We start from the raw sequence: 25,670 nt of genomic DNA on the forward strand, positions 1-25,670 counted from the left end.
CATAAAAGATGTTTACTAATTGGCACAAGTACTTTTAGTTCCATAAAAGAAAACCAAAAGTGGATAAACTTGTGTTTAGCAATTAGTGTTTCAATGTTTTATCTTATTTGGAAAGGATTTGGATATTTAATAATTTATCGTAACTCATCACTTAACTGAACTTAGTAAAACTTTGATGTTCCAGGTTACCAAAAGATTTGGGAAAGCTATTAGAAAAGTTCACCTAAAACTTTTTGTTCTACTTACATCTCTTCCGTTTACTTAATGATTAGATTATCCACAAAAACTTCATGAGACATTAAGCAAAGTCAGCCATCATCCCAAGCTACTTTTTCTTGCTGATGAATTTAGTAGAGATAACATGAACTCATTTGATTAATAAAATTAATAAACCCAGATGAAATAAGAGTTACATGTCTGCATTATATTCATTGTTGAGAACTCTAAAGATATGCCTATTCTAATAAAATCAACACAAACTAGCTTTATTTCTGAATATTTTCCTAGAGCATATGAACCTGAAAAGTATTTGGGTTAAATCTCTATTATATTTCTGAGAATTTTATGACTGCTTAAGTCTTATAAGTGCTTGATTTTCTTTAAGCCAATTAAATGGAGCTCTTTTACAAATTAAGTGATATCATCCAGAGGTTAAAAAAAATAGCAAATATTTAACACATAAATAGATACACATATGGACACAGACACAGAGACTTTATAATTTCATTTAACAATTTCTATCTTGAATCAGGTACAACGATACAGAGCTCACTAGTTACAAAAGGACAGTTGGACTAAGTTATCTGCTTTGTTGGCTAAAGCTTTTTTATATATATAAATATTTGTGAAGACACATGATTTTTTATTTGCCTCAATTCCAAATGACCCTTTCACCTTTTATTCCCCTTTTGATAAGAATTATCTCCATGAAGTTTGTAGAATATCCACATCTCAAAGGCATAAAGAAGGAATGTAAGTAATAGGCTTTTTAAGATAAATAGGGGAGGTTTAGGATTGGTAGGATTAGGTGAACTTTGACTTGCCTCTAGAACCGCATTTCTGGTTCTGCAAATATTTGTAAGATAGAGACATTTGCTTTTAATTCCTCTAAGAACTGAGTCGTAGCCTAGATGGTTAAGGACTGACACAACCTTTCCCTCTGGGTACATTTGGGATAAAGGAAAAGGCCTAAAAGAAAATTCTATCAGACCCTAAATATTAGCTTCTAATTTGGCCAAATTTCTGATTATAGAGTTATTCATCATCATTCAGTCACTCAGTTGTGTCTGACTCTTTGCGACCCCATGGACTGTAGCACACCAGGCTTCCCTGTCCTTCGCCGTCTCCTGTAGTTTGTTCAAACTCATGTCCATTGAGTCAGTGATGCCATCCAACCATCTCATCCTCTATCATCCCCTTCTCCTCCTGCCCTCAATCTTTCCCAGCATCAGGGTCTTTTCCTTTCAAATATCTTGTCACCTTTCCGCCTGGACAAAGAGTAAATATTTCTTATAGTATTAAGTCCATGGACTAAAAGCCATCCTCAAAGAGGTGCAAAAGTTACTACCTTCCCCAAATCTAATGTGTGCGTGTATTCTCAATTGCTCAGTCATTTTACAACCCCATGGACTATAGCCCACCTGACTCCTCTGTCTATGAGATTTTTCAGGTAAGAATCCTGCAGTGAGTTGCCATGTCCTCCTCCAGACTCAGGGATCAATCTGTGTCTCTGAGGTCTCCTGCATTGACAGATGGATTCTTTACCACTGAGCCACCTGGGAAGCCTCTCCCAAAATCCAGAGTCACTCCCAAAGATAGCCAAAAGCAGGAAATACATGTTGCAGGCAGGCAGAAATCTGAGCCAAACTCTTAAGACACAAAATGAAACAAATTAGAAGATAATACCTATCCCTAGGTGGGTGTGCGCTTATTTGTGTCTGACTCTTCAAGACCTCATGGACTGTAACCCTCCAGGCTCCTCTGTCCATACAATTCTTCCAGCAAGAATACTAGAGTGGATTGCCATTTCCTTCTGCAGGGGATCTTCCTGACCTGAGGATTGAACCCAAGTCTCCTGCACTCCAGGCAGATTCTTTACCACTTCTGCCATTGGAGAAGCCATCGATAGGAGAGGAAGAATCAAAAACCAATAAGTCAGACTGGCAAAGGAAGGGACATGGTGAAATTTTATTTTCCTTTCTCAATTGGGTGCTTTGGAGAAATTTGGGAGACCTGATTCTGGTCAGAATTTTCACCTTATGTTGGCACTGCCCATTACTTCAGGATCCCATCTACAGGTTCTGAGTAGGGTTTATTTTTTGTTTTTGTTTTTTTAGACTGTGCCACATGGCACTTGTGATCTTAGTTCCCTGACCAGGAATTGAATCTGTGCCCCCTGCATTGGAAGCACAGCATCTTAACCATTGGACCGCTAGGGAAGCTCCTGAGTGGGGTTTAAAGTGCAGCATGTAGCTCTGATTTTACTAGAATTTGATATTATTAGTCTATTATTAGAATTTGGCTTTATTAATTTTAATTTTAGTTTCCCCTTGGTTTTTTAAGGGAATAATGTAACAGATTAAGTCATCAACAAGCAATTGTTGAATTAGATCAATTTGCACCAAAGTGCTCCCTAGTGACTCAGACAGTAAAGAATCTGCAAGAGACTAAGTTTCGATCTCTGGATTGGGAAGGTCCCATGGAGAAGGGAATAGCAACCCACTCCAGTATTCTTGGCTGGAGAATCCCATGGACAGAGGAGCCTGGCGGGCTGAAGTCCATGGGGTCACAAAGAATCGGATATGACTGAGTGACTAACACACAATGAAATTAATTTGGAAGTTAAAAATTAAGCTCAGAGCATGGACATATTCACAGTATTTTATTAGCTAAAGAACCTTTATAATAGCTCCATGAAATTCTTTTAAAAATGTTCTTTATTTTTTTCCAAATTAAGAAGCAAACCATTGAGCTTTCAAGAGGAAAAAAAAAAAAAATTTTGTGCAGCTGTACTTGGAAAGCACTCCTAGCAATCCCACATCTTATAGACTCATTGTAGCCAAGTGCCAGCATTACAGACTGACTGCCAAACACAGATACTGAGATTTAACACTGATTTTGGACTGAAGGAAGCTTTTCACTACAGTCATATTGAACAGAAAGAAATGAGGTGATTTACAGTTGAATTTGACAATAGTGAGAACAGTGAGAACTCTGGAGCCTCAGATATTGCTCTAGATTCCCTTAGTTGATGGTTTTCAAATTCTGTTGTATACATCATATGGAATGTTGTTTTGGGAATTCAGATTTTACTTAACAGGCTATTGATACGATTTAAACAAAATTATGGCTTGGAATTAATTTGTGAGTATCAATCCTGATCACTGTTGAAGCTTTAGAAATGGAGTCTGGATCTTCAAATTGATGCTTGTGAAGAGGAACAAAGACTCCATCATGACCTAACTGGGAGTATTGATCTGTTTCTCTACTAACTACCTTTTTCTCAAGTGCTTGGAGAAAGGACAATATGAAGGACTGTAGATCTATTTTACTTTGCTCCTCTTGATTCCAGTAAGAAAGAGAAATAAATAAACAAGCCAAGAACTGTGCTATATACAGATTTAAAACATGAGTAGAAATCAAAAGAACAAATTTGATCAGTCTGGAAAGAAGTCTCGGTTTCAGAAAGAAAACATATATCCCAACAGCTTTAAAATATTTATTGCAGTGAAAAATCAGAATCTAATTATACATAGGCTTTCCAATAATCATAAGAAAAAAAAAGATAGATGGCAGTTAGGAAACGGTAAAAAAGATGTTATATTCATTACTTTTAATACCTGACTTTGGGGAAATTTTTCACATTCAAATTAATCATAATCATAAGAGTTGAAAATAATCATAAGAGTTAGAAGTGGGCAGACCCAGTTGTATAAGTCAGCATCTAGCTGGCAGAATCTGCATTGACTGTAAACCCCAGACGGTAAGGGTAGACAGGAGTTGTACTGTATTTACCTTCGGAACTGTTTTAAAGACTGGCTAAAGTTTTTAAATGGACTTGTAAAATAAAAAACCTATAAGAACAGTGAGCATTATATATAACATCTGAAGGAGGATAAGCTTGCTTATTTCTCTTTCTGTTTCTTTTCCTTTACTTAAGTCCCATGGGACCAACTGAACCTTGTTTATTTAAAAGTGTTCACTGAGCTCATAAGAAACACAGAATGTGATCGAGCTTTCTTCTGAGAATCAGTGTGTGTCACTGTTGGCCCAGGATATGTCATCTTCATGGCAAAAATGAAATACAATATCACCATTCCAGAAGAGAGAGAGAATTAAAGAGGACCTAAATACTTTGCATAAAATAGCTCCACATCACAGAAAGAAAGTCTTTAACAAAAATAAAGTATTAGGATTTAGGAGCTGATTTGGGTAGATATTGAGATTGCAAACAAGTTTGAGTCATAAGAAATATTCATAAATTCTGTAGAGGAGTGTATTGCTCTGGAAAAGAGGATTGTTAAGTCGTTTAGATAATATAGCAAGGCCCACTCCTTTCTCCAAAGTCATGAATTGTCATTACCTCTCTTTAAACTGTCTGATTTTAGATTTGAACAGGTATAACTGATTCTAAGTGATTGTCTAACTTAGGTGTAATTTCTGAGAATGATTTAAAAATTAGCAAAATATTTAGGCTTTAATATTCAAAACCAAGAGTAATAAGAATTATGCTAATGAATGTGAAATTTAAGGTTTTTTTAAAATGCTCATCTAACACTATGTAGCTTTCTAGAAGAATTTTAGAAAAAAATGTTATAGCCTGTTTGTAAAAAAAATTAAAAATTTTGTAGGATAAAAATAGTGTTAGTGTTGAATTTAGTAAAATAAATAAGAATTTAGAATAGTTTTAGTATGTAATATTATTTATAATTATACTAATTATATTATGTTAATATATAATAGATAAAATGAGAACATGATCATTTACGTAAATAATTATGCAAATTTCAATGATCCTATTTTAGTAAATCTCAAAAAATCAGAAATTTGTACCAGTTGTTTTATCATTATGGTACTTTGAAACTAAGAAACTCTGTAAGCAACATAGTAAGCAGTTGTGATAATGAAAGTGGTGAGAGAATCCATGAAAGAATACAGTGTTCATTTAAGGCATGAAATTCTTATTATCCCAAACTTTCCTCTTTATGCCTTTTTTTTTTCTTTTTTTTTTTTTTGTCAACCAGAGCTCCTCTTCATATCTCTGCTATTAGTTAACACACCGAGTTCAGAAATATAATGAGTTCAGATTCAATTCTGTAGTTTCTTAAATTCTCACAGATAAATGGTCAGAAAAATGTTGGGGAGAGCAGAATAAAGGCTATGTTGATTCAGAGCCAGAATTGATGTATACTGAACAATGAGGGCTCAGAAATCTAGTCTGTAAAGTGTTAAAACCAATGATCAATTCAGTTAAAATTCCCAGTGAATGAGTTCAGCCAAACTGATCAATTCAATAGCCATATATGTACTATTGAAACACATATGTACATTGAGGCATGGATTTGGGTATTGCTTTAAGAAGCACATGAACAGCATTCCTTTCTCCACAGCATTTTGGTTATGCTTGTTAAGAAGCACCAGCTGGGTACCAAACATCAGATTAGGTATTTAGAAACATTTTCTTTAATCCTCACAAACAACTCTTCCAAGTGGATGCTTTTAAGATTCATTTTGCAAGCGACAAATGAAGTTCAAGGAGACCGAGTAAGCTGCTTAAGCACCAAAGACTCCTAATGTTGCACAGGTAGAATTTGAACCTTGCCCAATCTGACTTGAAAGCCCCAATCTTGCTACTATACAATGCTGCCTCCCAGTTTTAAAACAAATTGCTGGTTCCATTGTGGAATTAGGCGCATTTTTCAAATTCATTGTACTGCCTAATCTGTTTTAGGATAAAAGGCCAATGGGATGGAGTAAGGCAAGATGTTTGTACGAAATTAAAAAAAAAAAAAACTGTTAGGCAACAAAAGTTCAAATAAAGCAAGCAGCTAAATTGTTACCTATATTATTGAGATGAAATAATGACCCTATTTTTAGGTTATGAGTGTTGTATTTTAGATACTATGCTAGAAATCTGAAACCAATAAAGTAATGAATAACTTCAAAGTGAGACATTGATTATTTATATATCCTTTTTCTAGCTGCATTTTAAATAAAAATTTAGTTGCTATTGTGAAATGAAAACACTATGACAAGCATTATGAATTTTATAGTTATCTTGATTCTAGCTATGACTGTGTTTCATATAAGGGAGAAAAACTTGTTTCTAATTCTTATGGGTTTTATTTAAAATTCAAGTTCTACTTAGGTTTCTCCTCATAAACATGAACTTGTCAAAAATATTTAGTTGCTACCATTGAAAGTTTGTGTCTCCCCCAAATTCATATGTTGAATCCTAAACCTCCAGGTGATGATATTAGGAGGTCAGGGGCATTTAGGAAGTGATTAAATTGTGAGGATGAAGCTTATTTTCAGACTGAATTGTTCTGATTTGATAGTTGATCCAATAAGATGATGTTTCTGTCCCACCAGCTGAGCCCATGGCAACAAATGAAGTGTGATGTTTAAATCCTTAAATTTTAGCATCTAACAGTATCCCAGTTTCACTGAGCATCCTTGGGCAAGTTGTTTAATTCCTCAGTGACTGGCGAATAAAAGCACTGAACATTTTGCAGCTCCCATACAAACCGGGAAGGAGCCCCACAAGTAGAGGAATGTCCAGTGTATTTGCTGCTGTATTTTTGTAAGCCTTTTTTTTTTAAGCCTCTAATAAAAGATTTTTATTGAATATTTTCTAAGGGCTTTCAGAGATTGAAGGATAATTGTCATATAAGCAAATTAATTATATACAAAAACGGACTGCCTTCAAAAATCTTAGGAAAATAAAAATCATAGACCTTATACGCATTTGGCACATTTTTTTTTCCTTTGGGGATATTAAAATAATGTGTTTGACAGAATGACAACAGTAAAAACATGTTTTTAAGTGATTTGGTTTAGAAAGGATTTTTCCTTTATGTGCTACTTCTGTAGATAAAATAGTTATAGAAATTGCCATGACAGAAAATCATGAGTTCCTATTTGGCTTCCTTGCTGGCTCAGATGGTAAAGAATCTACCTGCAATGGGAGGAGAACTAGTTTTCATCCCTGGGTCAGGAAGATCCCCTGGAGAAGGGAATAGCTCCAGTATTCTTGCCTGGAGAATCCCATGGACAGAGGAGCCTGGCAGGCTACAGTCCATAGGCTTCAAAGAGCTGGACACAACAGCGATTTTCACTATATATCACTATATAAGTAGTATCAAGAATAGCAATCATGATGTGACAATAATAATTTTTGAAAACATTCTAGTATTTATTCTTGCTTAAATACCCTGTCTGATAATGTAATAGCAATAGGATTTGTAGAACTCTATTTTGTTTTTATAATATGAGAAGTTTCACTTAAATGAATCTTCTTTTTTAAAAATTTAACTTCCATACTGGCATAAGATGAGGTATCTAATGTGAGAAACGGGAAGAAATACTGAAAAAATTATATTTCTCATTTATATCCACATGTGGAAGCTTCTTGTTCATTCACTTGCTTGGCATGCTGGACCTCCCAGGTACCCTTTGTAGTAAAATTAAAATCATAATTATATTCAATTACTTGTTATGGTAATTACCCTTATAATTGGATCACAGTTTCTAAATGGCCTACATAAACCAAGTCAAACATATATTTAGTTTATCTCTCTGTATGTCTTCTGTTATCTTCCTAATCACTGAACAGTTCATTTGTCTCACTGGTATAAAATAAATACTTTAGATCAAATCAGACTGTATATATTATTGCTATAAAACAAAGAATACTAACATTTCAGAATAAGAATCAAAATTCACAGAGTATGTAGTTATTTCAGTTGCAAACATTAGTGCTTAAAACTGAGTATGAACTACCTAGAAAGAAAAGCAAATAACTGTGTTATCAGTGCCATCATGTATTATGTTTCAGTAAATCTGTGTTTTCAGGAAAGAGCATTTAAGTTTTAAAATTAACATTTTTTTTCAGAATGTTAATATAATAGTCTATTTTCTTACTTAAAACCAGAAATTCTATAATATCTAAATGCTTTTTGTTCTTAGTCACTCTGTCATGTCTGACTCTTTAGTGACCCCATGGACTGCAGCCTGCCAGACTCCTCTGTCCATGGAATGCTCCAGGCAAGAATACTGGAGGGGGTTGCCATGCCCTCCTCCAGGGGATCTTCCCAGCCCAGGGATCAAACCCAGGTCTCCCACGTTGCAGGCAGATTTTTTACCATCTAAGCCCCCTCAGGGAAGCCCATAACATCTAAATCATGCCATATAAAAGTCAGAAAAAGAAATGAAATTTTGGAAGAGTAACTTATGACTTGAAATATGGTAATTATATGACAATAACAATGTTAGATAAAGAAATAATTAAGACCCCTTGAGAAAATCTTACTTACAAGCTAACTCTGGTTACCAGTGCAAACTATTTTAGTTTGCAGAAATCAGAGAGAAAGTAGTTTCACTATAAAAAAAATTCTATGATCCTTTTAGGAGATCAATTGAGGTGCACATCAGAAAAAATAAATTCTAGACTAAGGTAGTTAAAATTTAACAAAGCAGTGTTTATATTCTGTGATAAGTCACCAAACGTATTTCTTCTTTTAGACTGTTAAGCCAAAAGATGAATCATCCTAAAATCTTTATGCCTTATTGCCTTTTCTACTGGTGCAGACATTTGTATTTGGTGTTGTCTTTCTTAAGAATTTTAAGAGCATTGTTATAAGAATGAAAGAAGGTCTTTATCTTGTCTATTAAAATCTCTTCAAGGGCTCCATATACTTGACATTTTCTCAGCCAATCTTGTTTTCCAGGGCATGAAATTACTTATCAGCAAATTTCCGTGTAGGCTTTCCAAATCCTAATAAACAAAGCACTTTAACATTGACTCATTTGAAAACCGTTTATTACACAAGTTGTATTTATTACAGAAGGTTATGAGAAAAACAAACTTAAATTACGCTTCCTGCCTCAGAACGAACTTAAAACCTAGAAGTATATCAAGCTTATGCATAGTGCTAACAGAAACTTTATTCAATTAGTAACTGTCACCTGTTAGTTAAAGGTAAAGGTGTGTGTTCAGTCGTGTCTGACTCTTTGTGACTCTGTGGACTGTACCCCCCTGGACTCCTCTGTCCGTGAAATTTTCCAGGCAAGAACACTGGAATGGGTTGCCATTTCCTACTCCAGGGGATCTTCCTGACCCAGGGATCGAACCCACGTCTCTTGGGTCTCCTGTATTGGCAGGCAATTTCCTTACTGCTGAGCCACCAGAGAAGCCCTATTATGGGTACATAAATAAAGCATGGCATAGAGGAGACCAAATTTTGTTGCTGTACTCACACATCTTATATTCTTCTGTGTTCTATTGAAATATGGAGAATGTTACTCTCATGGAGAAGAAGTAGGGTCATAAAATACCCACTTTGGGAGCCTTTCTGTTTGATATAAATCAATCTGGCTCACCTGGCTGAGACTTCAACCTCCAGACACAGTGGTTTCAGATTTCTAAGGGATCTTCTCAGGGATCCCTTCTAAGGGATCATTTCCTAAACTTTACCCCCTTGCTCTACCTCTGATCTCTCCTAAGTAGATGGAACTTGCTGGGTTTTGCTGGAACTTCATTTCCTCCTTAGAAAAATGTACAACTTTCTCAAGAAGAATTGCTTGGAGGCTGCCCATGGTTCCTTCCCTCATGCTAATTCCACATCCAGTAACAATGTCTCAGATATTGTGATGTGCGCATCACTGGTAATATTCCCTCAGTTGCCATCTGTGGGTGTATAGAACCCTGCTAAACTCTTAGTGCTCTTTGGTACAATGTAATATTACTGGTAATTTGGGAATTTCAGTCTGCCTCATAATTCTGCTGCTCATCACAAATTACTTTCAATTACTTCCAATCTTATGGAATGGAAATCACAAAGAAAGGCACTTGAACCATCTGACTAAGGCAGCACACCATACTGTCACTTCCAGGGCTGTGGCATGGAAAAATCTGATCATGTCAGAGAGGGAGAGGGATCGACTATATACAGAACTCAGCCATCTAACAGATGTTCCAGGGCCACATACAAAAGAGGGGGTGGTCTCCCATCAGATAGGCATGTGAGGCAGCTTTCCATTTCAGGACCATGAGGGAGAGGTCTCTGATTAAAGGAAGGAATGGCTGAGGAGGGAACAAAAGCTTTGGCAGTTTTTCAAAAGGGTGGTTTGGCTCCCCACACAATCCCATTTTTCAACCTGTTAGAAATCAGCACTTTAAGGAGACTTCCCACAGCTGCTCTATGCTGGATGCTGCTTACCAGGAAGACTTGCTAAGCAATGCTCTGATGGAGGCTACAGATGCAGCACCCCAAACTCAAGTGCAGTCTACTCTGAGATTTCTAACTTCGATAAGATGGAATTGTGCCTGTGTTACAGGACACCTGGGTTCGATCCCTTGGTTGGGAAGATCCCCTGGAGAAGGAAAAAGCAAACCACTCCTGTATCCTTGCCTGAAAAATGCCATGGACAGAGGAGCCTGGTGGGCTGTAGTCCATGGGACTGCAAAGAGTTGAGCATAACTGAGCGGCTAATGCATTCACACTTTCAGTCTGACTCTTTGCAACCTCATGAACTGCAGCATGCCAGACTTCCACTATCTATGGGACATTTCTCTAACTAATATCCATTGAATCATCTCATCCTCTGTCGCCCCCTTCTCTTTCTGCCCTCAATCTTTCCCAGCATAAGAGACTTTATAATGAGTTGGCTCTTCAGGTGCCAAAGGTACATCAGGTGGCCAAAGTATTGAAGCTTCAGCTTCAGCATCAGTCCTTCCAATGGATATTCAGGGTTGATTTCCTTTAGGATGGACTGGTTTGACCTCCGGGCAGTCCAAGGGACGCTCAAGAGTCTTCTCTAGAACCACAGTTTGAAAGCATCAATTCTTCAGTGCTCAGCCTTCTTTATGATACAACTCTCAGGTCTGTACATGACTACTGGAAAAACCGTACATACTTGGGAGTAAAACTGAGTGTTCAGCTAAAAGTCGCTAGTTGGAGAAAGAAAAACACCAACATTCTCTGGTAGAGTCTTACCTATTTTTGGCATTCCATACATAGTCTACTACTACTACACACTGAGGATGAATGGGAGGTCCATCCGCTACCAGAGCTGTTAATATAAAGAGGAGGCCCTTATGGGGGACTGTGTCCTACCTGACAGTATCAGTATCACCTGAGAACTTGGCATAAAGACAATTCCTGGACCACCCTCCAGACCGGACTCAGGAACTCTGTGGATAAAACTCAGCAATCTATGTTTTAAGAAGTCCTCCAGGTCATCAGTCCTCAAACTTTTTGGCACCAGGGACCAGTTTTGTGGAAGACGATTTTTCCGTAGATAGGGGTTGGGGGATAGGAGATGGTTTCAGGATATTTCAAGTGTATTACATTTATTGTGCACTTTATTTCTAATCTAAGTCTGCCACTGATCTGACAGGAGGTACCTGTCAGCTCGGAGGAGGTCTGTGGCCTGGAGGCTGGGGACTCCTGCAGTCCAGGCGAGTCTAGCACCCTAGAAACTGAGAACATTGCTCTACACTGTCTGTCCAGTAAGGACCTCAACTGCCTATTTCTATGTGGATAGATTTTTAAAAGGGTGCTCTCTATGGATGGTGGCAGGCTGAAAGCATACCCACACTTCGCCAGATCATTTTAGAGACAAGAAATCCAGTTTAAAATGCGGACGAATGGTCATGTGGAAGGAAGCTTGTGGATTCCAATGCCCAGAGCTGCTTTTAGCTCAGACATTCTGTGCTTGGCTGTTTTCTCTTGGCGTTTCCTTAGCCCCAGGGCAGTCTGGCAGTTTGAATGTAATCCTTTTTCATGACTGCCTCGAATTTCAGGAAGGTTGGAATGTCCCCTGGGTCATCCATGGTGTGAGTAATAACCTGGCCAGGGTGTGTGTCAGTGGTCCACATTCTGGTCAATCTGCCTGGAAAATCCTGTTTAGCTAGTCCCAAGGGGTGGTAAGGATCAGTCCTGCTCCATGCGTCATCTTCTCTACCTAATTTTGTGTTGACATTTTTATATCTGAATTGAGGTAAAGCAGAAGAGACTGAAAAAAAACCAAAAAATCTATTCTCCATGTGTGCCCTCCTTAGATTTGGTTTTAAAATGCTTAAACTTCTGCCAGGAGTGTAATTAGCAGCCTAGATAAGAGGCCACCAACAGCAGCGTCCCGTCTGCAATCAGACTTGTGTGAGAGAACTATAAATTTGATTAGAGAGTTACCGATAGTTTGCAGGCTCATGTCTCACTTTCAGGAGATAGGAAGTTAAAAGGAAAATGTGAGAGGAAAGAGCATGTCACCATCCATCATTTTGTTTTAGAGGTTTATGTTCAGAGATTCGTGTGAACAAGGGAGAGAATTTAAAAAGCAGAACATAAAGAAAGCCCTCTGGTGAAGGGGAGTGTTACTCTATTCCATTCCAGGGTCAGGAGAAAGGTGCTTTGTCTTGATGCATTGTTACCTCACGTGACATAAACAGCAAGAGACAAGAAATAGAGTGCCCGCAGATGAATGCTAGAAGGAAGGTTTTTAAGAGAATATACTAAGATAAGGAGAGTGAAAAAAAGCTGGCTGAAAACTCAGCATTTGAAAAACTAAGATCATGACTTCAAATAAAGGAGGATAGTGAAAAAGCTGGCTTAAAACTCAACATTTGAAAAACGAAGATCATGGCATCCGGTCCCGTTACTTCATGGCAAATAGATGGGGAAAAAGTGGAAACAGTGAGAGACTTTATTTTCTTGGGCTCCAAAATCACTGTGGATGATGACTGCAGCCATGAAATTAAAAGATACTTGCTTCTAGGAAGAAAAACTATGACAAACCTAGACAGCATATTAAAAAGCAGAGACATCACTTTGCTGACAAAGGTCCATATACTCAAAGCTATGGTTTTTCCAGTAGTCATGTATGGATTTGAGAGTTGAACCATAAAGAAGGCTGAGACTGTGGTGCTGGAGGAGACTCTTGAGAGTCCCTTGGATAGCAAGGAGATCAAACCAGTCCTCAAGGAAATCAAACCAGTCCTCAAGGAATCCTCAAGGGAATCAACCATGAATATTCATTGGAAGAACTGATGCTGAAGCTGAAGCTCCAATACTTTGGTCACCTGATGCAAAGAGCTGACTCATTGGAAAAGACTCTGATACTGGGAAAGATTGAGGGCAAGAGGAGAAGGGGATGATGAGAATGAGATGGTTGGATGGCATCATCAAACCAGTGGACATGAGTTTGAGCAATCTCCGGCAGACAGTGAAGGACAGGAAGACGTGGCATCCTGCAGTTCATGAGGTTGCTAAGAGTGGGACATGACTTAGTACCTGAACAACAATGAACAGCAACTAAAATAAAGAGTGAAATCTAGGTACTGTTGGAAACTTCCTGTTGGCAGAGGAGTTCCTGGAGTAGAAGTGTTTATCAGAGGTTCTGGAAGGTAGAACTCTATCTGGCACACAGATACTGCAGCTAGGGGGGCGTGAGAAATGGTGTCAGAGGGCCAGACCACCCACCAAATGTCAACTGGAATGGCCAAGGGTAAGGGAGACCCAGAGATGGAGTCAGTGGGTTTGGAAAGCAGAATGAAAGGAAGAACATCCAGGGAACTCCCTGAGGAACTGAGACTTAGTTGGGACTTGGGTGGAGGGCAGCAAAGTTCCACAGGCAGCAGTGCCATTCTTCTAGAGTAGAGAAGGCACTCTTAGAAGTCTTTAGTGACTTCAGATAAGATGCTATTTACATCAGATAGTTACTCGGCGGGGTAGGAGGGGCAGACAAATTAAATTAGTATGCTAAGCCCTGACGGTGTGGAGGATAACAGACCTGATCTTTGAAACCTCAGGAAGCTTGACAAGTAACTGGAGAGATCCTGAAAATACACCCAGCTCTTACAGCAGATTGCAGTCTCATTACTCAGTGAAGGGCTTTGCCTCCGAAGATCCCTGATAAATTTTTGATGTTGATGACAATTTGCCTTTTTTAAGACTTTGAAATTAAGTGACAATAAATTGTTAATGAGTGAGTGAAAGTTGCTCAGTCGTGTCTGACTGTTCGTGACCCCATTGACTATACACTCCATGGAAGTGTAGGCCAGAATACTGGAGTGGGTAGCCTTTCCCTTCTCCAGGAGATCTTCCCAACCCAGGGATCAAACCCAGGTTTCCCACATTGCAGGCTGATTCTTTACCAGCTGAGCCACAAGAGAAGCCCACCCCTAAATTGTTAGAATTTCTTTCAAAAAATAATTCTAGAGAAACATACTGGAATCCTGAAATGGAAAATGAACATTTAGAAAGAGACTTAGAAATAACTCTATGACCAATGTTATGAAAGACACTTTGAGAATTAAAGGAAGACATTGGAGGACAAAGATAAGGTAATCTTCTACCCCTTTGTAGAAAATGGTTCAAAATTTCTTAAAACCTAAACTGTTTATGATGGTTCCCTGGATCCAACTGGCATTTATGATATACTGTTGTTTTCCAGTGAAACAGAATCTCATGTCCTTCAAAATAGCTAAATTAAGTCGTCATTTTTGTTCAGTTGCTAAATCATGTCTGTTCTTTGTAGAGATTTTGGAGCCCAGGGAGGGTAAGCCTGGTGCACAACTCAGTCTGCTCAGCATCTCCCTTCTATCCAGCTGCCTCTCTGCACCTCCACCACCACATCTAAAATGAAAGCTCCGTGAGGATGGAAATTTGGTTCACTGTGTCCACAGCTCCTGTCCCCCAGCCCCCCAAACTGGAACAGTGCTTGCGCCACTGTAGGCACCTGCCTAGACCCTCCTCCTTATTCCATGCTTTGATCTTCTATTTCTTGCTTGCTAAGTCGCTTCAGTCGTGTCCGACTCTGTGTGACCCCATAGATGGCAGCCCACCAGGCTCCCCCGTCCCTGGGATTCTCCAGGCAAGAACACTGGAGTGGGTTGCCATTTCTTTCTCCAATGCATGAAAGTGAAAAGTGAAAGTTGTAAAAGCTTCCCAAATGGCCTTCCAAGAGGCCCCAATGAATATTATTTTCTTAGTGCAGCTTTTATTATATTAGGCAATAATTTAAAACTTTCACAGTTTCCTGTTTCATTAAGTCTACATCTTTTTGTTTAATTTGCAAGATCCCATCTGAATACATTTTATAATCTAGATGTGTTTGTTGCTTTCAATACACTACTTTCACTGAAGCTGTTAGTTTTTTGTTATACTTGGTTTTCCCTCTCTCTCTCTCTCTCTTTTCTTTTCTCATCTTCCCCCCCCCTCAAGGAAGACTTCTTTTTCCAAAGTAAGTGTACTGTATTATTTCACTACTCTTTCTTTGAAACACCCTTCCTCTTTTTCTTCACCTAATCGAATTTCAGCATTTTCAAAGCCCAGTGCAAGTACCACCTACTCCATTAACATTTCTTGAATAAATCCAGATTCTATTCATCATCTCCTCTGAACTAGATAAGTTAGAAATGTTAACCTGGCATTTAATTTCATGCATGCCATAGTGTATTCAATTTAGTTTAAAAAAAAAATAATTGATGAGTGTTTACCCTTTAGTTAGGGCTTCCTGGTGACTCAGTGGGTAAAGCGTCTGCCTGCAATGCGGGAGACCTGGGTTCGATCCCTGGGTCGGGAAAATTCCCTGGAGAAGGAAATGGCAACTCACTTCAGTATTCTTGCCTGGAGAATCCCATGGATGGAGGAACCTGGTAGGCTACAGTTCACAGTGTGGCAAAGAGTTGGACATGACTGAGCGACTTCACTTTCTTTCTTTCTTTACTCTTTAGTTAGATACTGCTTTCTTCCAGAAAGTATTAAGGGAAGATTGAAGTATAGAATACATGGCATGATAGCATGAAAACAGAAAGATGACTGAATGTCTTCTAGGCCAAATGAAAAATTTAGAATACACTTATTTGAGTCTTGTCACATCACATGGTTCAACTGAACTGATAGTACCAGAGGCTTTTAAAAAAGAAAAATATTGAGTGTTTTGGATTTTTTTTTTAAGTATAAAAAAGTAACACTCATCACTATCCTCCCACTGCTTACACTATTCAAACCTTGCCCCCAGAATGCATATGGCTGCTGGTGGTGTGTTGTAACCAACATTTTGGACTAGGACTGGACACTTGGCCCTAGTTTTTGTTTCCTTGTTTCTTCTTACAAAGCAAGACATTGGAATCAGCTGGATCTCAAAACATTACCAAGCAAGCAAACTTTGAATCACTGCTACAGCCACCAGTCTCCTGAATGAGCTTCTATATGTTTCCTCTTGACTGGTCCATCTTCCTTAAGCTATTTGGTAAGACATAGGGACTTTTCAGCAACATTTACTTAACAAATGTCTATTGATCACGTACATGTGCCTGGTACTATGCTAGGCTGTGATATGCACTATAGTAGTCTCTGAGGATGCTATCTTTCATTGGCTTATTCACCATTAAGACTGAATCAATGGAAAGTGACTGTTGACTCATAAACTTGGAGATTTTTCCTAGCCAAGTCAGTTCAATTAAAATGAAATCTGATTCATTTGTTTGATACCTAAACACATTTAATATCTTTATCTCCTCTGCTTGTACCTCACTTAAAATGCCCCAACTTTTATTAGCAACTGTTTTGGCATATGCTTCTTCCAACTGTGGGAGCCAGCTTTGTGCATGTGCAAACTTTAGCATCTCAGTTACACTGGTATCTTTTACATCTCATTTCCTGCCCTGGGATGACTAATGAGAATCATTCTAAACTGATGTATGCACAACTGAAAAGATCAGGGAGATCAATGATCAGGGACCACCCTTGACCAGGAGCCTATGGATACATGCTCTATGCTTTCATTCTTCAAGTGGACATGTTTTGCAAGGATCCTTAGAATTCTTGTGGGATTGAGCAGCAACCACCAGTAAAGGGTATGACTCAATAACACACCTTTCTCTTCTTTTATGTGTCACTCTGTGTTCCTCACTCCTGCCCCCACCCCAGACCATAAATTGGATTGCACGTAAGCCTCTGGTTTACATCTGTATTAGGGTGAACCAGGTTAAGAGATGCAGGATGATTTTTACCTCTTTTCAAGAGAATGTAAATATACTCAGATATCCTGTAGAAAATTCCTTATACATAGATTGGGTCCTCTTTTCCTCCTTTTCTCAAAGGTGAGCTCATCGCTAAAAAATACCTTAAGAAATCTCTCTCAGAGTTTGCAATGTATCTCAATCTGAACTAGGCTTTAGAGACATAAAAATATGAAAAATAAAACTCATCTTTAAGATACTTGGTGTGTGTTGATAGACATCAAAGCAAACAAAACATAGTAAAGTAAGAACTATGGTAAAGATTTGCATAGGTACTAAGACTTCTGGAAGAAAAACTGAAAAAAGGAGAATCTGTAATTAAAACCTAGGATTAAGCCAAAAAGTAAATGAGGGGAACGTAAATTCTGCCAGAGATAATTATAAGCCAGAGAGGCTTAATAAAATATCTGCACAAAAGTAAAAGCAGTTTGGAGTTTATGGAGTATAAAATCCACGGTGAAATATCCAAGAAGGTGAAGTTGCAGACACAGGTAGGGGTCGTGCAATAGAGACTTTTGAATGATTTGGTAAGGAAACCATAACTCATTTTGCACAAGAGACTCCAGTAAAAATGGTAGTTCTTAAAGTCTTTTGAGTCAAAGATTAGTTTTGAGCATCTGGTTGAGGTTACTGTCTCCCTGTCCAAAAAAGGGCACATCCACCAAAAACTTTTTATTCCATTTATTGTGAATTACAGTGATTCCCCTGAAACCTGTTTATGGATCCCTTAAGAATACTCGTGTTAAAATCCCTTGCATCGAAATATTTAAAGCATGAGAATAATAAAGCATGAGGATTTGTTTGGAATTTTCTGGTAGCCATATGGAAAATGAATTTTTGAAGAACAGTTTCTGTGTATAAATATCATCAAGGAAACTATGTAATAATCCGAGCAAGTCAAGATGAGCAGTGTGATTGTAGTAGTAGAATAAAGAAGTACTGGATTCAGGAAATTCCTTTAGGAAGTATAATTAATAAGAATCAGATTGATTAGCCATGTGTCATACAAGGCAGGGTATGATGCAGAAGAGTTTGCTCTGGACAATTTGCTTTGAGATGTTTCTGGTTAGTTCAATTAAAATGTCCAGTTAGTATTTGGTTATACCAATCTCAGGTTGAAAACTCAAGATAAAGATTTGAAAAACCACCCTACATGTAGTTAAACCAAAAGAGTGGGTGAACTGATTCAGGGAGATGGTACAGACTGGGAAAAGAGTGTTCACACAAAGTAGAAATGAAAGTAAAATAAAAACAAGATCAGGAAGTTTTCCTCTGTGTGTGGCAAGTAGAAGATCAGGCAGTCTTAGTGTGTAGCCAATCGTCTCAGAATGGCAGCAGGACAAACCAAATTAAAATAGATTGAGAGGTGAATTGAAACTGTGGAAGTAGAGGCATTGGTGGAGAGTTAATATCTAAAATATATGAAGAGCTTGTGCAACTCAAAATTTAAAAACTTAAAAAACTGGATTTAAAAAATAGGCAGAGAACCTGAATAGACCTTTTTTCTTTTTTTAAAGAAAATATGTAGATGGCCAACAGGCACCTGAAAAGATGCTCAACATCACTAATTATCAAGGAAATGGAAATCAAAACCACAATGAGTCACTACCTCACAGTTGTCAGAACAGCTATTATCAAAAACGAAAAATAACAGGTTCTGGAAAGGATACAGAGAAAAGGGAATCCTCATGCCCTGTTGGTAGGAATGTAAGTTGGTGTGACTGCTTTACAAAACAGCACAGAGGTTCCTCAAAAAATTAAAAATAGAACTACCATGTGATCCAGCAATTCCACTTCTGAGTATTTCTCTGGAAACGCAACAAAAACACTAACTCAGGAAGATATTTGCACCCATATATTCATTGCAGCATTATTTGCAATTTATAATAGCCAAGATATGGGACAACTCACATGTTCATATGTAGAATCTAGAAAACAAAACAGGAACAGATAAAACAGAAACAGACTCATGGATGCAGAGATCAAACTGTTGGTTACTAGACGGGAGGGAGGTTGAGGGGCAGCCAAAATAAGTAAAAGAGATTAAGAGATATCAACATCCAGTTATAAAAGAAGTGAGTCATGGGGATGCAAAGTAGAGCATAAGGAATATGGTCAATAATATTGTAATAACTTTGCTTGGTGGCAGATGGTAACTATACTTTTCTTAGTGACCCTTTCAAAATGTATATGTGTATATATATATATATATATATATATACACACATTTATATACATATTTCAGCTTTCTATAAGAAACTGAGCACTGAAGAATTGATGCTTTTGAACTGTGGTGTTGGAAAAGATTCTTGGAAGTCCCTTGGACTGCAAAGAGATCCAACCAGTCCATCTTAAAGGAAATTAGTCCTGACTGTTCATTGGAAGGACTGATGTTGAAGCTGAAACTCCAATACTTTGGCCACCTGATGCGAAGCAGTGACTCATTGGCAAAGACTCTGGTGCTGGGAAAGAATGAAGGTGGGAGGAGAAGGGGACAACAGAGGATGAGATGGTTGGATGTCATCACCGACTCAATGGACATGAGTTTGAGTAAACCCCGGGAGTTGGTGATGGACAGGGAGGCCTGGCGTGCTACAGTTCATGGGGTCGCAAAGAGTCAGATGCTACTGAACTGACTGACTGACTGACTGCTATATATATTTATGTGTATATATATAAAATCACTATGATGTACACTTGAAACTAACAGGATGTCTTATGTTATACTTTGATTTTTTTTAAAAGGCATTGATGGAAGCATTTTTAAGGAGTTTGACTCAAAGAATAATGAGCTAGAAAAAGCAATAGGTAGATGTTTTAGATAATTATGGAAGGGATGTTGTTTTGTTTGTTTGTTTAAGGTTGAAAGAGAAGTGAGCTTATTTCTATGCTGTGGGAAATGAGCCACAGAGATGAATAGAATGAGTGGTGGTGCGTAAAATAAATGAAGAGGCAGATGAGATGATGGGACCCAAATCACCAGCCTGATGGATGATCTAAACCTTGGACAGGGGAGAGGGTCTCTCACTCTCTTGTGAATTTGGAAGGTGGTGAATACAAGTCAGGGTAAAGATACTTCTACAGGTGCTGTGTGAGTGGGAGTAGAAGGTCTTTATTTTTGATTACGTAATTTTTTGGATGGACACAAAAGAGAGGTGATATTTTTGAAGACTTTGAAAGGAATGGAAGAAAATCTACCGACAAGCTGAAGTTTAAAGTTGGGAACTATTGATTTGTTTGTACTCATCAGTCCTAGAGTGTCATAATCCTTCCCAGTAGTTTTAAGCTGCCATGTAAACAAAAATGACAGGTTAATACAGGATTAGGGTCTGGTTGGCAGTAATGACTAAAAGATGTGGGTGCATGGGGATTGAGGGGACAATAGGTCCCATCTGAGTAGGGCAGGAAGGAAATCAGGAGAGGAGCAAAACCCGGGAGAGAACTGAGAGAAGATGCAGATATGTATTTGATTGAAGAGGAAGTTGAGGAACTTCCCTGGTGGCCCAGTGGTTAAGAATCTGTCTTTCAATGTGGGGGACGCAGGTTCAATCCCTGGTCAGGAAACTAAGGTCCCACATGCTGTGGAGCAACTAAGCCTGCGAGCAGCAATTAGAGAAAGCCCACCCCCTGCAGCAAAGACCCAGTGCAGCCAAAACTAAATAAATAAAAAAGCTAATTTGTGAAATCACCTAAAGGAAGTGAGTTTGTTATCAGAGAACAGAACACTGGATTTTAAGATTTCTGACAAAGCAATTGAATTATCTGTCCTTTGGGTTGGGGAAGGTGAAATGGAAGGAAAGACTCCAGATTTGAGATTGAGGGACTTTGAAATTAGTCAGTACATATACGTAAACACAAATTTCATTCAAGATAATAGTGACACTTGAGTTGAAGAAGAAAATTTTGAGCCTGATCAAAGTCTCCCCAGGCAGAGAGAATACAAGTTAATCTTTATACCCTTCTGTTAGCTGAGGTTGAGGGGCTACACAGCCTCCTTTGAAGAGGAGGTACGATAATATTCTTAGAGGAAAAAGGGATGTCCTATTCTTAGATGAGAAAAGGCTTTCCTTATGACAGGAGGAGCAAGAAACATTTTATTTAGAGGCTGAGAATATAGAAGAGTGCTTAATATGGAAGGAGAGTTTCAGAAAGCAAAGAGAAAATGTTTGAGGGTATGAGTACAACTCTTGTAATGTAAAAGAAAAAAAAAGTGATTTAACTTTTATTGCAACTGTATTTCCCGGACTTGCCCACACAACCCTTGTTTGCATAGCACCTATTAAGCTCTTACAGAAGTAGTGCTGTGTGGATTTCAGCTTGGGAAACATTGGCAGACCACTCAAGGATAGTGGGGCTCAGAGGCATTCCTCAATGGGGTTGATGCCAAGTCACGGCGAATTCAACTCCAAAGGTGTCTGGAGGGTACAGTTCGGACAACGATGAGGCAGCTTCAAGGCCACCCAATTTGTTGGTGGTTATCCTGGCCATTTTTCTTTTCAACTCAGCTCAATTGAGAACTCCATGAAATCAAGGACAGTTCCTATTTCTTTACATTGCCACAACATTTGGGTTATTATTGAGCATATTGATAAATACTAAACAAGTATTTGTTTTTATTGAAGCTTGCCATGAATAAAAAAAATTGCAACTTAGATTTGATTTCTTGTTTTATTCTACCTTTATTGGAGATTTATTTTCTGTTTAGGTATTTTAAAATTTTTTGGCTGCTCCATGCATCATGTACCATCTTAGTTCCCCAAGCAGGGATCAAACCCATGTCCTCTGTGTTGGAAGTATACTGTCATAACCACTGGGCTGAGAGGGGAGTCATCATTTAGGTTTTTAACCTAATGGTAGATACCCAAATGTGTTGTAACTGATTGTCAATTTTTAATAGTAATCTTTATTTACACACTTCAATGTCTTGTATACCTACATATATTCTCTCTTTGATCATTTTGATGAAAAAAGAATATTTGATGTTGCTGATGAGTAAAATACTTACCCCAATGATTAGAAGTAAACAAAATAAAAAGAAGGAACTGGGCAGATTTGAGAAGTATGTAGCTAAATCAGTCACTTAAAAATGATGCCTTTTTTTTAGAGTAAATATTAAAACTTAATTAGAAGTGTAAGATTTTTGACTGAAAAGTTTTATATGACTATCAGCAAATTACTCTTGAGAATTATTTAATTAGCTTATATAATACAGTAACTTTGTGTATAGAAGATAATATGTAAGTATAAATGTGTCATGGGGCTTTTCAGGTGGCTCAGTGCTGCCAATTCAGGAGACATGGGTTTGGTCCCCATCCCTGGGTTGGGGAGATGCCTTGGAGAAGGGAATGGCAACCCACTCCAGTATTCTTGCCTGAAGAATTCCATGGACAGAGGAGCCTCAAGGGAAGAGTCAGACATGACTGAGTCACTAACCACCACCACCAACAATAAATGTATAATACATACATAAATGTAAAATTTATTATTGTAGGAATAAAAGTATAATGCACAATATTTATACTTATACAAAAAATAAAGAGAGTCATGCATATACATTATTGGATTCCACTGTGGTATATACAGATAAAGGTATAAAAGAGTTGAAGATTTTAACTATGAAAAATTCTAGTACAGTTATGGATTGTATTTGAGTTTGCATTTTTAAAAATATTAATAGTATATGTCATGTTTTCATTAATACTCTCCCATGAGGGTACTCACCATCAGGAAATGCAAGAAAAAAAGTAAGGCACTGGCAGAAACCTCCAACCTTTGGATTATTTGATAACTGTCCTCCAGTGTTAGCAGAGCTTATTCTGTTTCCTTAGGTCAGAGTTCCCATGTTTATTGATGAGCTGTACCTCTTTTGATAGAGTGCTTTCACAGTATAACTAAGCCCAGACTAACCTCACTACAGAGGTGAGGATATAGAAGCTCAGAAATCTATTGTCATGAAAGTCCCTGTGCAATCTTCCTCTCCTGAAGAAGACCCAGTGTCTTTGAGAACCCTGGGCCATCCACGTATTGAATCTTCATGCCCCCTGATGAAACAGATTTTGACCTGCAGGCCTTTAAGCTCAGGTTTGATTGGTTTGGAAAACTGTATTTGATGAACCTCTGTGTAACCATGGAAACCTTCTCAGGCCCCTGGACCCAGAAGTCAGGCGAGCACACTATGTTGGATGCTTGCTTTTCTTCCACTCACTTCCCCATTGCAGTGTCCGTGAAAACATTTACTTATAAATCTTCCTCAGGCTAAGAAGAAAAGCAGATTCTACCTAGACTAATCTTCCCATGGATACAGGAGAAAAGATGAAAGCCTTTTGCTTAAAGGTTAGAAAAGCAAAAAAAACACTATATGACAAAGATTTCAGTAAAGCTTTATTTCTACTTGGAAGAAGCATGCCTGGTTTTAGAATTTAGAAGTTCATAGTCATGTTGCCAATAACATATAGCTCACATTTCACGAGTCAACATTACTGGAGGTTTCAATAACCGTTTTTAATCATTTAGGCTTCAAGGAGACAACCTGGCAGAAAGGACAGAAGAGACTTCACAAATACTTCAATCTCCAGATGAAATAGTCTCAGAGTCTTTGGGTGAGTTTTAAATCCAACAAGATATATTGTGATTTTAGTGTCACTTAAAGATGTCTTTAAAAAGAAAATGAAACCAAGCATCTTTTCTTGCACCAAATCACCATAGCTGTCAGTCATCCGCCCACCACTCCTGCAGGTTTTGTGTGTCAGGAAGCTAAGGGCAAAGGAGAAAAAGAAGTGTGAGAAGCAGCCTCTTAACTCCTGTGCTTGTTTAAGATACAGGGTGACCACATTTCTACTCTCAGAGTTTGTCACTAATTCCAGCTTGGTTTTGGAACTTACATCACCTACTCCCATTCTCATTTTGTGGATCCTTTCAGTCTTCTGGGCAGAAATGTCAATATCAGACTTGATTTACTTTCACCTCTCTCAGCCCTACATTAAATTGAACTCAAATTACGTCATTGTCACCAAGCCAGTCTCGTTTCCCCCAAGACTGCCTAGTCTACGCCTTTGTCCTTCTCCATTTAGTGTAAGAGCTCTATAAATAGATTTTCCTTGTACAATCTCACCCCATTTGGTTCATTATATTTCTAAAAATAAATTTTATTTATTTAAATAAAAAAAAATTTATTTATTTTTGGTTCTATTTTCTATAGAACAAAATTCAAACTCCTTGGCTTAGCATATTAAGTTCATGCCAGGGCACTTCAAGATGTTTGCTGAATATATAAATAAGTACATGTAATGCCACTACAGTGGCATGTAAGGTATATCACTGCTTCATCGTTCGTTGTTCTATCAGGAAGCAGTCCATACATTCAATTGTAATAATTAGAAGAGAAACTATGGGAAAACATTTTCCTTACACCTGGCTAGAGAAGGACATCTTAAACAAGATGCAAAAATTCCTAAACATTAAAAAAGCTCAATTATAGAGTGTTAAGAATTCTTATTCATCAAAAAATGGCAGGAAAAAAAGAGGTTGATAAGCTACAAAATAGGAAACTATATTTGTCACTGATCAAAGATTAATATTCAAAAAATGTAAAGTGTATCTATAATTCAATAAACAAAGGATCAGCAAACCAATAGAAAAATAAGCAATAGATATTTCACAGAAGAGGAAACACAAATGGCCAATGAGCATATGAAAAATATTTTACTCTAGTAACCAAGGAAAAGTAAGGCCCTTGAGAGATGCTGTTTTATGACTTTTTATGTGACACTGAGAAATCTGACAAAATCAAGTGCTGGTGAAGACCGAGACAAAAAGAGATTCATACAACAGCTGAGGCATAAACAATTTTGGAAATAGTTTTCCATTATCCTAAAATCTGAGTGAAGCCCAGAGACTTCACTTCTGGATAAATATGTTAGAAAGCACGTCTCATGTACCATGAAATGTAAGCAAATTTGTTAGTATGATGGTGGACAGGAAAATGGATAAACTGTGGAATTGTTATACTGTGGGAAACTGAATGCATGTCAGCTACACTCAGGACGGATGATATAAGTGGTATGCTGGTAAATGTTAACAATTGTCTGAAAATGAAAAGCCCTGGTTTGTACAGATTGCTGGTTTCCATGATATAAATATAATATAAATGCTGACTTCAAGCCACCCATCTGAAGTGGCATTTGGGCCTTCTAGTCTTACGTGAGTAGGTTGCAACTCACAACTGAATGAATCTTAAAAGCATCATATTTGTTAAAAATAAAAAATAAAACAAGGACTTGTAAAAATACATATCTCAATAAAATAAAATTTGTCTGTAAAAAAGCATAATATTGATTGAACAAAAGCAGTCATAGAATGTCATTTTTCTAAGGCTCAAAACTAGTAAGTCTAAGTAGTATATTCTTTAGGAAAACATACGTCAAGT

At 37.8% G+C, this 25,670-nt stretch overlaps 1 protein-coding gene across 5 annotated transcripts in view; it reads left to right on the forward strand.

Moving 5' to 3' along the window:
• The window catches only part of C14H8orf34 (chromosome 14 C8orf34 homolog), a 366,056-nt gene that overhangs the window by 237,622 nt on the left and 102,764 nt on the right, over positions 1-25,670 (forward strand). For all 5 annotated transcript variants that reach the window (XM_027561136.1, XM_027561138.1, XM_027561139.1 and 2 more), the window contains one exon: positions 23,759-23,844. In XM_027561136.1, the coding sequence (XP_027416937.1) occupies positions 23,759-23,844 (86 nt within the window). The remainder of the gene's footprint in view (positions 1-23,758; positions 23,845-25,670) is intronic.

This window comes from Bos indicus x Bos taurus, chromosome 14 (assembly GCF_003369695.1).
Source record: "Bos indicus x Bos taurus breed Angus x Brahman F1 hybrid chromosome 14, Bos_hybrid_MaternalHap_v2.0, whole genome shotgun sequence".
NCBI classification, from domain to species: Eukaryota; Metazoa; Chordata; class Mammalia; order Artiodactyla; family Bovidae; genus Bos; species Bos indicus x Bos taurus.